The sequence below is a fragment of the Camellia sinensis genome, chromosome 7, assembly GCF_055761805.1.
Source record: "Camellia sinensis isolate YWXY chromosome 7, ASM5576180v1, whole genome shotgun sequence".
Classification (NCBI taxonomy): domain Eukaryota; kingdom Viridiplantae; phylum Streptophyta; class Magnoliopsida; order Ericales; family Theaceae; genus Camellia; species Camellia sinensis.
The window spans coordinates 121,504,319-121,518,366 of NC_138967.1; the positions used below are offsets into that span (position 1 = coordinate 121,504,319).

The 14,048-nt window shown below is 31.4% G+C and overlaps 1 protein-coding gene across 5 annotated transcripts; it reads left to right on the top strand.

The window, feature by feature from the left end:
- The first annotated feature begins 7,317 nt into the window (after positions 1-7,317).
- LOC114291307 (uncharacterized) lies at positions 7,318-11,825 on the top strand. Of its 5 annotated transcripts, XR_014335941.1 has the most exons (10): positions 7,319-7,601; positions 7,977-8,022; positions 8,165-8,380; positions 8,680-8,790; positions 8,954-9,055; positions 9,323-9,391; positions 9,873-10,043; positions 10,400-10,481; positions 10,869-10,919; positions 11,009-11,825. XR_014335941.1 is itself a non-coding variant. In XM_082879204.1 (9 exons), exons 2-8 carry the CDS (start codon positions 8,020-8,022, stop codon positions 10,457-10,459), a joined length of 732 nt encoding a protein of 243 aa, XP_082735330.1. In that variant the 5' UTR covers positions 7,321-7,601; positions 7,977-8,019; the 3' UTR covers positions 10,460-10,481; positions 11,009-11,825. The 5 variants fall into 5 exon arrangements, 4 of the variants coding, with proteins under 4 accessions (XP_082735331.1, XP_082735330.1, XP_082735328.1 ...); XM_082879204.1 differs by lacking the exon at positions 10,869-10,919 and having other exon boundaries at positions 7,321-7,601; XM_082879205.1 differs by lacking the exons at positions 10,400-10,481; positions 10,869-10,919; positions 11,009-11,825 and adding an exon at positions 10,247-10,393 and having other exon boundaries at positions 7,318-7,601.
- Positions 11,826-14,048: the final 2,223 nt, after the last annotated feature.

The window sequence follows — 14,048 nt, forward strand, 5'->3', positions numbered from 1 at the left end:
AATATTTTATTTTGGAGAATTTAGGAAACCCTGACTCGTTTGCCTAAGGCCACGTGTCCGTCATCACCAAAGTTGCCTCGGCTTGGGAACTTGGGTACGATTGGGGAAGGTCAGTTATGAGCACCCCCGCTCGCCCGATCAAAGATCGGCCTCTACTAACCATGATATCCAGTTTTAAAGACATTATGCGTTCTTAATCCGGTTAATTAGCTAATCTTACTATGTGATGCGCACAACACAAAATTATAGACTAGATCGCCTAATTTGAAATAAAGCATTGCATATCCGTTTGTTTGGGAAATAGTTTGAAGTTTGCTACCCGCAAGTAGGCTAAATCACGGATTTCAATGAATTATCCTAATTCAAGTAATCCAACCTTCACCCACAAGCATTCAGGCAGTTATATCACATAAGCATATAGCCTCATGGTAAGCATGCTGTCATGTTTAACATTCACACCCATGCGAGATGCTAAAGCATAAATACTTACATTGTATTCCAAGCCAAAACAAAAAACTAGTTAGTGATCATGCATGATCTTAGTTCATGTTTAAAGTGGCTAATGCATCGCATACAAAATGTCACTAGAATAGGCTCGGCTAATCCTAGGATGGCATGTGGAATGCAACAAGTAGCACACATTCAAATTGGAATTGAAATACGATGCAGTTAGCATGATGCGCCGAGCCCGGTGTATGCAAGACAAATTGATGCACGCATACGAAGCATAAAAATGCTAATTGAAAAATGACCTAAAACTAACCAACAAAACCAGGTAAGTAAAAGGGAGAAAGAAATGGAGGTTGGGAGACATGCATCACACACACGCACGCTTATTACACAATTGGCCCTCTCTCGGAGGGTCCGAATAAATAATACAAGCCACCTAATTAACTAACTCACGAGCTAATTAATTATTACAAAACCAAATAAATAGCTAGCTACAACTAATTATTACACAACTTAATTAATTAACAAATTAATTAACTATCAAATGAATGACGACAAACAAATAGGGAAAGCAGTAAACGATGTTGTTCTAGCTCTGTTTGAAGAAGAGGAGGGTATGCATGCTCGCTTTGGTTCCTCGCCATGAAACGCCATCCGGTTGCTCTTTAGAGGCTCTGTTTGCAGGGTGTCTTCCAGTGCTTGTTGCTGAGACTTACCAAAACACTGCTGGAGAGTTCACCAGTGGCCTGCCGGCCATGGAAGGAGAGCTGCCGGCCAAAAATAGAGCACTGTCGGCCAAGGATGATACTCTGCCGGCCATCAGTGATGCACTGCCGGCCACTGGTGTGCTGTGACACCAAATTGCAACAAAGCACAAAATAGAGAAAATGGAGGGTCTCCCAAGGACATGTACGCACTATGCCACTCCAAATCACCTCAAACATCAAGGGAGAGGCATAGTCAGATCACGACCATCAATCACGCATCCCGATGCATGATGGCCAAAGATCCAACTTGTGCAAATCAATATGAAAATGAATGCACAGATAAAGCAATTAAGGCCTAAAACTCTATCATGAATCATCAAGAGCTTCGGCAATCGAGAATTGAGACACGTTCCATCACTTGAAGTATGAAACGCCCCTCATTCCTCGTGCTCGAATTAACACTTAATCCGAACAATGCAACACGTAAGCATGGCAAACATGTAATATGAACAACCTAACAAGGCTAATGACATGCAACAAGCACATAGGCACGATGTGAGGTGACAACCTTGGACAACATGACAAAATGCAACATGAACATGTGAACATGCAAGGCATGTAAAGCTAAACAAGTATGCAACAACATACAAAATGAAACAAGCATACGACAACATGGTAAGATGGGCTTACACTAAAGATGGACAGCTCTCAACTAGGTCCAAATCAGTAGCCATAAGTGATGAATTGATGGCATGAAAAGCATGAAAAGTTCACTGCTATGACCGATCCTTTGTTGTATGGGCAGCGTCTGCGAATCTCGCCACTGGCTTCAACAACGTAGGCAGCGCAGTCTTTGGAGTTGACATCACCGCGACAGAGAGAGAGGCCGTTGGCTATGTCATGGTATTGTCCCACTAAGCCAACACCGAACCCTGTTGGAGGGGTTTTGAGGTAGAGATAGCGCATAAGCTTGTTCAAGTTTGATTCATAAGGGCTATTAGCAGTGAACTTTTCAGGACTTGAACAGCCCTCTCTTCCATTTTTGTTCAAGTCCTGAAAAGTTCACTGCTAATAGCCCTTATGAATCAAACTTGAACAAGCTTATGCACTATCTCTACCTCAAAACCCCTCGAACAGGGTTCGGTGTTGGCTCAGTGGGACAATACCATGCAAGGTTCTAAATCGCAGTATCGAGTAACGTAACGGTATCGATCACGGAGTATCGGTATTTGTAGTATCGATCGGTACGTATCGGGAATCGAGTGTCGCGGCGGTGAAATTTTAAAAATCATTTTACAAGTTTTTCAGCTTTTTCTTTCCCGCACCGGTCCGAACCGGTGAGTATCGACCCGTCGTGGCTTGTGTAACGGCTTGTGTAACGGTTACAGGCCGATACGTACCGGGACTCGGCCGATACTCCTGCGATTTTCAATCTCAGCGGTATACCGGCCTGTATCCGTCGCGGCATCCCATTTTTCCGATACGTATCGGCCGATACGTAGTGTATCTTGACTCCAATGACAATTTGGATAAGAAGAGTGAAGGAAAGAAGGTCGAGAGAGGAGGTGAATGTTGAGGAAACATGTTAGAGGAAAATGTATGTGTGTATGAGAGAGATAGAGAGAGAGAGAGAGAGAGAGAGAGAGAGAGAGAGAGAGAGAGAGATGGGTAAATCCTTGGCACATTATAGGACTTATATAGAGTGAAAATGCAAAGGCAAATGGGGGTCGGTAGCAGACTTCACAGGTTGACATTTCCATTTACAGGTATTATATTATGATGCGTAGCCAAGAATTTGATGAAGAAGTGCACAAATTAATGATAATATTAATTTTTCTTATAATAAATAATAATGAGATATTACTAAACTTAAATGTTAAGAGCTCATTTGGATAAATGTGAATTTTAAATTAAAGGATTTGACATTAAATTTTATACAAATATTGAAGAGTAACTATTTTATAGGTGGATTGAAAAATTTAAAAAGAAGATAAGTTGAGATAGAAATGATATATTTTAGTAGAAAAATTCTATAAAACATACCGCAAAAAAGTGTCTATCATATGTTGCAATTATGATCTTCGTGGTCTTTAGTTATAGGTGGATTGAAAAATTTAAAAAGAAGATAAGTTGAGATAGAAATGATATATTTTAGTAGAAAAATTCTATAAAACATACCGCAAAAAAGTGTCTATCATATGTTGCAATTATGATCTTCGTGGTCTTTAGTTATAACATATTATAATGTTAGATATAATTTAGTTATAACTTCTTGTGGTTGTTATTTTCGTTATGACTATATATCAAGTAATAGTTAGTTGTGACGCATTCTAATATTAATTATGACCTATTATAATTTTTATTTTATTTTATTTTTTATAATTGAAGATGTGTTGCTTGATTATAATTTATATAGTAGTCATTTTAGTTATGAATGGAAAGAAACACATAGAAGATAAACTCCACATGTCAAATGTAGCTAACAATCCAATAAATTTCATATCTTCATTGAAATTAATTATGTTTGCATGTCAATAATGATAGACATCACCATTATATTAAAATTTTCATAGATAATAATATGACTTATCATAGTCTCTTTATTTTAAATCAAAATAACTATTATTGTTCTCATAATTTTAAAAATGTCATTAACATTTTACTTTAAATAATATTTTTATAAATTTTCTTATTTAAAATATTTTCTTTATATATATATATATTTTTTAAAAAAATAAGCAGTGTTTGGTTTGAAGCTGTGCTGTGTGTTAGTATTAACCAAAAAAAAAGAGGGGGGAGGGGGGTGTTTAAGACCATTAGTGGCTCCGTCCCTGTTTTTATATATATATATATATATATATATTAGCAGTTGACACACGTAATGAGTGTGTAAAATTAAATAAATAAAAATAAAATAAAATATTTAATATATATTGATTGTAACCTCACTTAGTAATAGTTTTTCTTACTAACTTTGTGGTTTTAAATTCAAGTTTTGTCCCGTCATGTTATCTAATTTTATTTTATTTTTAATTGGATACTTGACATAAATAGATACAAAATTTGAAAACACCAATCTAAGTTCTCATATCTATAATAGAATAGATACATACTTATTGGTATATATCACTGTATTAGTAGGTTGTAATATGTGTTCAATACTTAAAAATCAATTTTTTTTGAAATGTTTTTTTTATTATAAAAATTGTGTTAAAGTTTGTAGTAGACGGAATTAGAATTGTGTTAATTTTCAATTCATCTAGTCTAAAAGAATTTCAAAGAAATGAAAATTGAAAAAATCTGAAAATCTGACAACAAAAATAAAAATTATATTGTAGTAGACTATTTTCAAATTTTTTATTTTATTTTTCTAAAAAAATTTAGGAAAAATTAAAAAACAAAATCGTAAAATTTGAGCCTTCTAACAAGGTAAGCTCCAAATTTTTATTTGATCAACCAAAACTGTAATTTTTTTTTTTCAATTTAAACCATTTATCTATTTTTATTAAGAAAATCAATGGAAAATTAATATGTTAGTTAATAAAATCAATAAAAAAATAGTATTTTACATATTTTATGTATCCTTATATCGATCTTAATGACTATTTTTTTATTAATTTTTCTTAATGAAAATAGATAAATGGTTTAGAATGAAAATAAATTAAAATATTAAATTTTAAATTGATAATATTTATCTTATCACAAAACTCAAACCCTAGGATTTGTTTGTTTGTTTGTTTGTTTTTTTTTTTTTGGGTAATTGTCCGCATTTATATGTCCGTCTCGCAAGAACCTAAAAGTGATTTTTTTAATTATCAAATATAAACTACTAAAAATAAAAAATAAAAAATCTACTTGAAAAAACAATGAGGAAATTACAAAAAAAATAAAAAATTCTTGTAACAAAATAAATCTTAAATTTTAAATTTTTATCAATTTAAACCCTAATCTTTTAATTTATTTTTAATATAACTCATTTTTTATTTTTGTTAAGTAATTATTTGAAAATATATATTTTAATTATTAAACTCTATGTAAGTGTACAAAAAATGTCTAAAATATATGTATTTATTGAATTTAATGACTAAAATACACATTTCCCAACAATTTCACTAAACGAAAATATATAAATAATTTATATTGAAAACAAATTAAAAAATTAAAATTAAAATTAATAAAATGAAAATTTTATAATTTATTTTATTATAAGATTCAAACAGCTTGTTTAATTTTGGTTTTCAGAAAGCAGTTTTCAAAAATTATAATTTTTTATTTTGCATATTTTAATGTTTTCAATGAGTTTTTTTTTAAATATTTTAAGCAATTTTTTTTTTAATTTTTAGATACACCTAAAATAAATACACTTAAGAAGTATAATATTTGTAAAAAAAAAATTTAAATACACTAAATACCAAAAATATTTTTAAAAAAATTTTGTACATTTTTTTGTATTTTTATACATTTAAATACATATAAGTAATGTGCATCTAAAAAAATTTTAATTTTTTTTTTAAATTTCAAAAACTATTTATTAAAAATAAAAAAAATATGAAAAATAAAAAACTCAATTTTTAAAAAATTAAATTCAAAAAATTAAAATCAAATAAACGGATTAGTGTTATTATTATTTTTTTGTAATGGGGAACCTGGATTAGAGTCAGCTTTTGAAGGCTTGTGAGCCCCGTAAAACTAACTACTAGATGTTTGACATCAGCCATGGGGGCCACATTGGCCGGCAGATTAGGCAAGCAACCCTCAAATTATAGCACTAGTTACAGCTAGATAACACTAGTTAGCCCTTTTAATTTGCATTTCATCAATAAAGCTGTGATGTTAAACAAAGCTAGATGTGGCAAACCAACAAGTTTAAGCTGTTAAAATCAGTTTTGTATCAAAACAATTCAACTCAAACTAGTTCATTTAATAAATAGATTTGGTAGAATTTGGTATAATTCTGTACCTCAAACTAGTTCATTTAATAAATAGATTTGGTAGAATTTGATAGAATTCTGTACCTGTTAGATAAAAAATTTGACCAATTCATTTATTTTGCATTTGTTTGGGATGTATGTTGGCTTTTTAATTTTTTGACCTTTTTTTTTTTTTTTTTTTTAACTTAGGGTTAAAAGGCCTCATTTGAGATAAACTTTTTAGGTTTTCTTTACTTTTATGAGAGAAAAAATGAAATGATTATGGTTTGGATGTGACATTTTGTCTTATTGAACTAAAAAGTCTATTTTGTATTTTCTTGGCTAAAATAGCCCCAACCCAACCCAACCCAACTCAAACTTTCATGCCAAATGGAAATGGGATAATAGTGATAGTAGCAATGTAGGTATAGATGATGATGGTAGTGGTAAAGGGAAGAGGTGTAATCGAGGTAGGGTTACAAATAAATATAGTCGTTTCGTGAACAAATTTAAGCTTGACTAGATAAGAGCTCGTTCGAATTTAGCTTGTTAAATTTTTATTGCGTTCGAGTTTGAACTCGTTAAAATCTTAATAAATATGTTCAAACATACTAAAAGCTGACTCGTTAGTTAGGCTTGTTTAATATTTATTTAAATAGTAAAATAAATATATTATTTATATATTAAATAACGTAAAAACATGTATAAAAAATAGGATAAGTATGTTATTTATAACTTTAAATAATGTAAATGTAAATGTAAATAATAGCTCAATTTATTTATATGTAAATAATAGCTAACTATGTAATAGTGGTGGTAGATATTATTATTTTAGTAAGATATTAACTTTTCTTTAAGTATGTTTATATATATTGTATATATAATTGCATAATCAAAATTTTAATTGTAACTTTAGTCTCTTACACAAGTATGAATTTTCAATTTTTTTGCTTCGTTAAAACTCGTGAACAGACTCAAATTCAAGTAAAGTTCAAGTCAACACAGCTCGAGTTCGATTCGTCAAATTTTTATTAAGCTTGAGTTCAAATTCAAACTCATTAAAATCTTAATAAATAAACTTAAACATACTACAACCACTACAAGAATTTAGAGATTTAACGGCGTTTAATTAAAGGCGTTTGTTAAACGTCAATTTTTTTCAAAATTAACGGCGTTTTTTAAACGTCGCAATTGTTATTAATTAAAACGGTACCGTTTGGTGACTAGGAGACGTTTGAAAAGCGCCTCCAAATCCTCTTCCCCTCAAACCCTATCCCGTCTCTCCAAACCTTTATTTTGAAAACCTATTTTGAGCACCGCCGTTTACATATGAAGTTCGAATCTCTCCCTCACTCTCTTTCTCTCAGGGGATCGAATCAATATGAAGCTGTTCTCTCTCGATTCGGTGATTCTTCTTTAGCTCGGTGATTCGTCTTGTTGAGCACAGAGCGATTGCGATTTCGAAGTTCGATTTTGAGCACCGTGATTTGGAACTCTTCTTCAGATCCGTGATCTTCGTCTTCTTCGATCAGAGGTTAGATATTTCTTCTGTGCTCTGTTTGGAACTCTTCGTCTTCTCAGATGTTTCTTCAGCTCCGTGAATCTCTTCTTCTGTGCTTTGTTTCCACTTTTTGCTGAAATCAGTATCTTCTTCGTTTCTAGTTTTGCTTATTGTTCTGCTCAAATCACTATTAGGTGATGATCGATGATTCATTTCAGTTTGTCTCTATTTGATTTTTTCTTTCTTTGCTTTTAAGATCTGCATATATACATGCAATTTAATTTGTCTATTTATGAATTATACGATGTATAAAATATGTGTTATTTTGTTATGATCAAAGCAATCACTTGATTTTCTTTTTGGTTGTCAAGTTTTACTTGTGAATTTTTTTTTTCTCCCTCTGCACAGTAATTACACAAACAGAAAATGGTATAAAAGTACATCAAAATTAATGGTAAGTAGTTCTACCTTCTTTTGATGCTTTATGTTTATGAATAAAATTAGAAGTTAAAAGAGAAAAACAAAAGAAAAGAGAGGAAAACAATACAAAGGTAAATTGAAATGTTTGTTTCTTGACAATTAAAGCCCTCATTCAGATCAGATGGTTCTTAAAGCTTTCACAAATTCCTGAAGTTACTGAGGTTCCAAGCTTCAGTGGGGAAGCACTGTCTTACTTGCAAGGATTGATTGATGGATTTACCATAAGCGATGCCTTGGAAGTTAAAAATATAGAGAAAGTGACAAACCATGATGTGAAAGCAGTGGAATACTTCTTGAAACAGAAATGCCAATCACATCCAGAGATTGCGAAGGTTTGAACTTGTCCTCCAGTTTCTTCGATACTAAAATGACCAGCTTTAGTACATTTATTTGACATAATTCAACTGCTAGTGTTGTGTTGTGATGCCTATCATGATGTTAATTTTGCTAATGCAAAATTTTTTAACAGTTAACCTGTTCTCTTTCAGTTGCTTAAGATAGTATAATGACTGCCTTAGTGTATTTGACATAATTGAATTGTTACTGTAGCCAGTCTTTAAGTTGCAGTGTCTTTCATTATTACTGTTGCTATTTGAAATATTTTGAGTAGCTAACCTTCTCTTCATTGTAGGTGCTTGAATTTTTTCATTTTGTCTGCACATCCGAGGACATTAACAATCTTGCCCATGCATTGATGCTGAAAGAAGCTTTGAACACTGTCATATTTCCAGTCATGGATGAGGTAATTAAGGCAGTTTGTGACATGGCTAAAGCTAATGCTCATGTTCCCATTTTTTCTCGCACTCATGGGCAGGTAGATGAATTTTTTATTTTAGTGGTGGTGATACAGTGAGACATGCTTTCTGTTTTGGAAGTGAATATTTATTTTTGTACGTTATGTGCAGCGTGACTTAACTGATTCAACAGTTCTGAGGAATATGGGTGAAGGTTTAGGGCATTCTCTTCTTGCGTACAGAAGTGCATTACAGGGAATATCAAAGCTGCAGGTAAAAAGTTAAATTGAAAAACATTGCTGCATAATTACTAACTACTTTTCACCTTGTCAACGGTAAAGGTGTAGTAGTAATTATCTGCTTATTATAGGTTCTTTTCTTATGAAAATATTATGTCACACATTATTACTCTGATATTATTAATATGATGAAATTAGCATTTGCTATTTGACTTTTATCAGGCTGCATTCTCCATTGCCCTTGCCATTGTTTACTTCCCTTTTATTATTTGACTTTTTTGTTGAACTAATTTTGCCATAGGTTAATGAAGCTTCTTTGTTTGAAGACTTGAATGAGTCATGGGAGGTGCTTGCGGAACCAATACAGACTGTATGTTCCTTTCTTCTAGTTTACATATCATATTCAATCTGAATTTTTTTTGGCCCTCTCTACAGATTTGAAGAATTAATATTGTGACTGCTAAAGAAAATCTTTTAACTGAATGCCATCAATAGCTCATATTGAATGCTAGTGACAGTGATTGACTGATTTTATTTTATCTTTCCTTCTCGACACTTGTTTGAATGAAATAAACCATTCTATGATTTTACTTCATAGGTTGATATTCATTCTTGGTAAAAACTATCAATTATGTACCCTCAGATTGCCTCTTTCTTATTTATTAGGGGGACAGTGGGTTGGGTTTGATTGCCTCTTTCTTATTTATTAGGGTTGAAATTTAAATTTGTGAAACCTAATTTGGTTCGAGATTGAGAATTTTTAAAAAAAAGCACTCTAGAAGAGTTTTAATAGTTGTGGAGTTCGTATGTGATGTGATGTGTGTGTGTGTGTTTTTTACATGAGGGAGTAGGTGCTGCTAACACAACTTGGGACTCTAGAGCTTCTCCAGAAGACATGGAAAAGATGTGGAATCATCCTATTGTTAGTAAAGAGTGGAGCAAATCTGGGGAGAAACAGGGGAAAAGTGCGATTTTCTCACGATGCCGAGAATAGACCTTATCTTTCTCGGGTAGAGTTAAGGGTAAGATTAAATAATATGGATCTGCAAAATATATATTTTCTTGCATGTATTTATCATAACTGGATATTTTGAATGCTTCCCCTGTTGCTATGTTCTTCTGCTACCCCCTCCCCCTTCATCTTCTTTGTTACTGGTCACCATTTTCCGCTTCATTGGTTATCTATAAGACAACTAAGAAAGCATAATTTATTTTCCATGACCAGTTGACAAACTTCACCCAATCTTTGAATAGTTACCATCAGCTACTGAATTAGGGCAGGTTTTGAACTTAATTTGAATAGTTATCTACTATTTGAATAGTTTTGAACATTTTCGTAGATGTTTTAGTCAGCTTGTTGTTTTGCTTGGAATTGCAGGCCGGAAATGGGGGTAGGATGGTATCATTCACATCCTGGATTTGGCTGTTGGCTCTCTAGTGTGGACATCAATACTCAACAGGTTGTATTCTATCTTCTTTTGTTGTTGTTGATGGTAGTAGTGGTACAATTATGTAGTTGTTTTACTACTATTAATTTATATAGCGATTTTTGCATGGTACTTTATTCTTCTATTATGTTTTTATGTGTTCGTTATCGTTAGTATCATTATTCTATGATGGCGTTTTCCTATGACCTTTTTTGGTTGCATAAAAGAAACATTTTTGCTTTTTCTTTGCCAAATTTAACTTGTAATTTTCCATTTTGTATGAGCAATTTTTTTTTCTCCTATTCTGCGTTTTCTGTTGTTGATTTGTTTCCTTCTCAAGTTATACTTGCAAGAAATTCTTGGGCAGTTTACCTTTTGCATTCAATGTGGAGTAAATAATTTTGAATGTTATGTCTGAAGATATGAAGAAATTTCTATACTGGTCAGTCCCATAGGAAGGCATCCATTCAAGTGAGTGCTGAATGAGTGGTGCCTTTGTGTTTCTGATAGCTGAGGTGTCACCCCTGAGTTTTATCCTCTAATGGCAATTTGTTTTGCAGGCATTGATCCATGGGCTGAATAGGCATTATTACTCAATAGCCATTAATTACAGGAAGAATGAACTTGAGGAGAAAATGCTACTGAACCTGCACAAGAAGAAGTGGACTGATGGCTTGACACTGCAACGATTTGATACCCATTCCAAGACCAATGAGCAGACTGTTCAGGTAAGTGAAGCTTTTTGTGAGGCCAAGAGTTTCATTGTCTTGTGTGTGTGTTGTATTTGGCACCTTTGCATTAAGGTGCAGAGGCTACACATTTTTTGTTTTTTTAACCTCAATTTTGAAAGATTTTTATTGTGGATTGCTGTGTTGCCTTTTGTACCTGAGAGTCAAGGTCCATAGAGTGTTGCTATCCTGCATAGATGCATAGGATCTGATGCTGAATGCCCTAGAATCAAAACAATAATATGGGAATGGTAATACAATCCAGTATTGAGATAGAAGTCCTTCAAGTGTTGCCTGTAGATTGCTTCAAGGGGTTAATCTAGTTTGTTTTTCTTATATCCTGAAGACCCAAAAATAAGACACTAATATGGAGATCAGTCATGACATGGATATTATGTTTCTATTAATTTTTTTTTTCTCTTTGCGAGTTTGTTTTCCAATATATACTAGAAGGCTAAAATCTGAGCCTTTTAATTTTGTAGTCTGGAAGAGATAACTCAAAAATCAACTTTGGATGCACTCAAATCAGTGCATTATTACTTCCCTAAAACTTCCTTATTCTTCATTTCATTCTTCATTGCATTTTAGTAATGTACTAATGTTGCTCCCTTGGGGTTGAAGTTGTTCTGTCAAGTTGGATTGTTTTCATAGGAAGTTTAAAACGTCGCAAAGCTACAGCGACGGCCGCAGCTTCGACGTTTGGTACTAAACGCCACAAAAGGAATTAGGGGCGTTTTTGATACATATGGCGGCGTTTTTTAAACGCCGCTAAAAGTGCGATTTCCAGCAGTGAACTCGACTCGATAGGAGTCATTTTCAACCATAAGTAAAGATAGTATTAGTGGTGGTGATGATGTCGACCGTGAAATTATGGTGGAAGGTTAAAAATGGATGTGGTGATGGTGTCGACGGTCAAGTTGTGGTGGAAAGTTAAAAATGGATGTAAGATTTTAACTTGGAGAACTAACTTATATGTAATTTAAATTTTGGTGAATTACACTAATAGTCCCTATAGTTTGAAACTCGTGTCACTTTGGTTCCTGACTTTTCAATTGTGACATATTTGACCTTCATTTTTTAATTTTGTTTCAAATAAGGACAATTGAAGATACCATTGCTCAATTTCAAGGGCAAAGTGATCAATTTGATAAAATATAAATTAATTTGACAAAAATAAATGTCAAAAAAATATTTTAAATTTTTAAAAATAATTTCTACCCACCAAAAATAAAATTATATAAAATTGATAAATCTTTTAGACATTTACTTTATTTATTTTTTTACCAAATTAATTTTTATTATGTGTTGGATGATCATGTAATGGGTGGTTGTTAGGCTTTTAATGTGTAATCGATATATTTTATATATTAAATGTTTTTAGTTTTAGATTTTTTGATTTAATGGATTAGTTTAATAATATATCAAAGTTGTCACTATATTTGAATTTTGAAAAAATAGAAACTAATTTAATGAAAATAAAAAACAACCATCCATTACATGATTATTATCCAAACACGTAATAAAAATTAATTTGGTAAAAAAATAAATAAATGTCTAAAAAAATTATCAATTTTACATAATTTTATCTTTAGTGGGTAGAAATAATTTTTAAAAATTCAAAAATTTTTTTTTTGACATTTATATTTGTCAAATTAGTTTATATTTGATCAAATTGACGATTTTGCCTTTAAAATTGAGCAATTGTATCTTTAATTGTCTTTATTTGAAATAATATTCAAAATTTAATATCAAATATGTCACAATTGAAAAATTAAGAATCAAAATAACACAAGACCTAAATTATAGATACCGTTGATGTAATGCGTCCTAAAAATTTTTGCACACAGGTAACTTATATGTAATTAACCTTCGGGGAGCAAAGTTGATTTTCTTTACATATAGGTAACCACATGGATCTGGACTACAGTAATAACAATATCTTGAGGTAGATATTAAATCTCCCTAAAATACCTTATGGAGAGAATCTATATAATTTAAAAGGGAAGTGATTGAGACCTCTCCAATCACCACCCCTATCATCTTCCACACATACGTGGCGGGTGGTGATTGGAGGAGAATGAAAAAAAGAAAAAGAAAAAGAAAAAAGAAAAACTGGCCAATCCAAAAGAAAGGGGGTCAAAGGGCGTGCCTCATTGAGGGGGTCTAACTCATTTTCTAATTTTAAAAACATTGAAAACTAAGACTCTGTTTGGTAAGCCTCTTAAACTACAGTTCTATCAATTAATTAGAGTGTGATGTTTGTTTTAAGCTTTCAAATCATAATTCTACACCGATTTCTCAAAACTCGATTCAAAACATAATTATTGCTTTTCAAAACTCATAACCAAACACATAATTCAAAACTCTTTTCAAAACTCAATTCAAATCAATATTTTAATTTTTTAAATATTTTAAAAATATTTTAATTTTGTTAAGATTTTAAATATTTTAATATTTAAATATGTTACGATTTTTTTAATTTTTTGAATATTTTTAAATATTTTAATTTTTAAATATTTCGATTTTAATTTTTTAAATTTTAAAATATTTTATAAAAATAAATTCAAACTCTATTTTATAAAAATATTTTTAAATATTTTAATTTTTTTGCTATGTATTTAGTTACGATTTGAGTGTAGAGTTGTGAAAGCAGTATGGAGTTTCGAGTTATGTGTTTGGTTATGAGTTTTAAAAATAATTTCTTAATTGAGTTTTGTTTTGTGTGTTTGATTACGATTTGAGTGTAGAGTTGTTTTTAAATTTAAAATATTAAAATTTTAAATTATTTAAGTTTTTTGAATATTTAAATTATTTAAATTTTTTGAATATTTATTTAAATTTTTTAGTTATTAAATTTTTTAGATTATTTAAA

Bases quoted from the DNA above. Each gene is read 5' to 3' on its own strand.
- LOC114291307 (XM_082879203.1), top strand. The intron at 8,791-8,953 runs GTAATTAAGGCA...CGTTATGTGCAG, and splicing joins TATTTCCAGTCATGGATGAG to CGTGACTTAACTGATTCAAC. The intron at 9,392-9,872 runs GTATGTTCCTTT...ATGAGGGAGTAG, and splicing joins TTGCGGAACCAATACAGACT to GTGCTGCTAACACAACTTGG.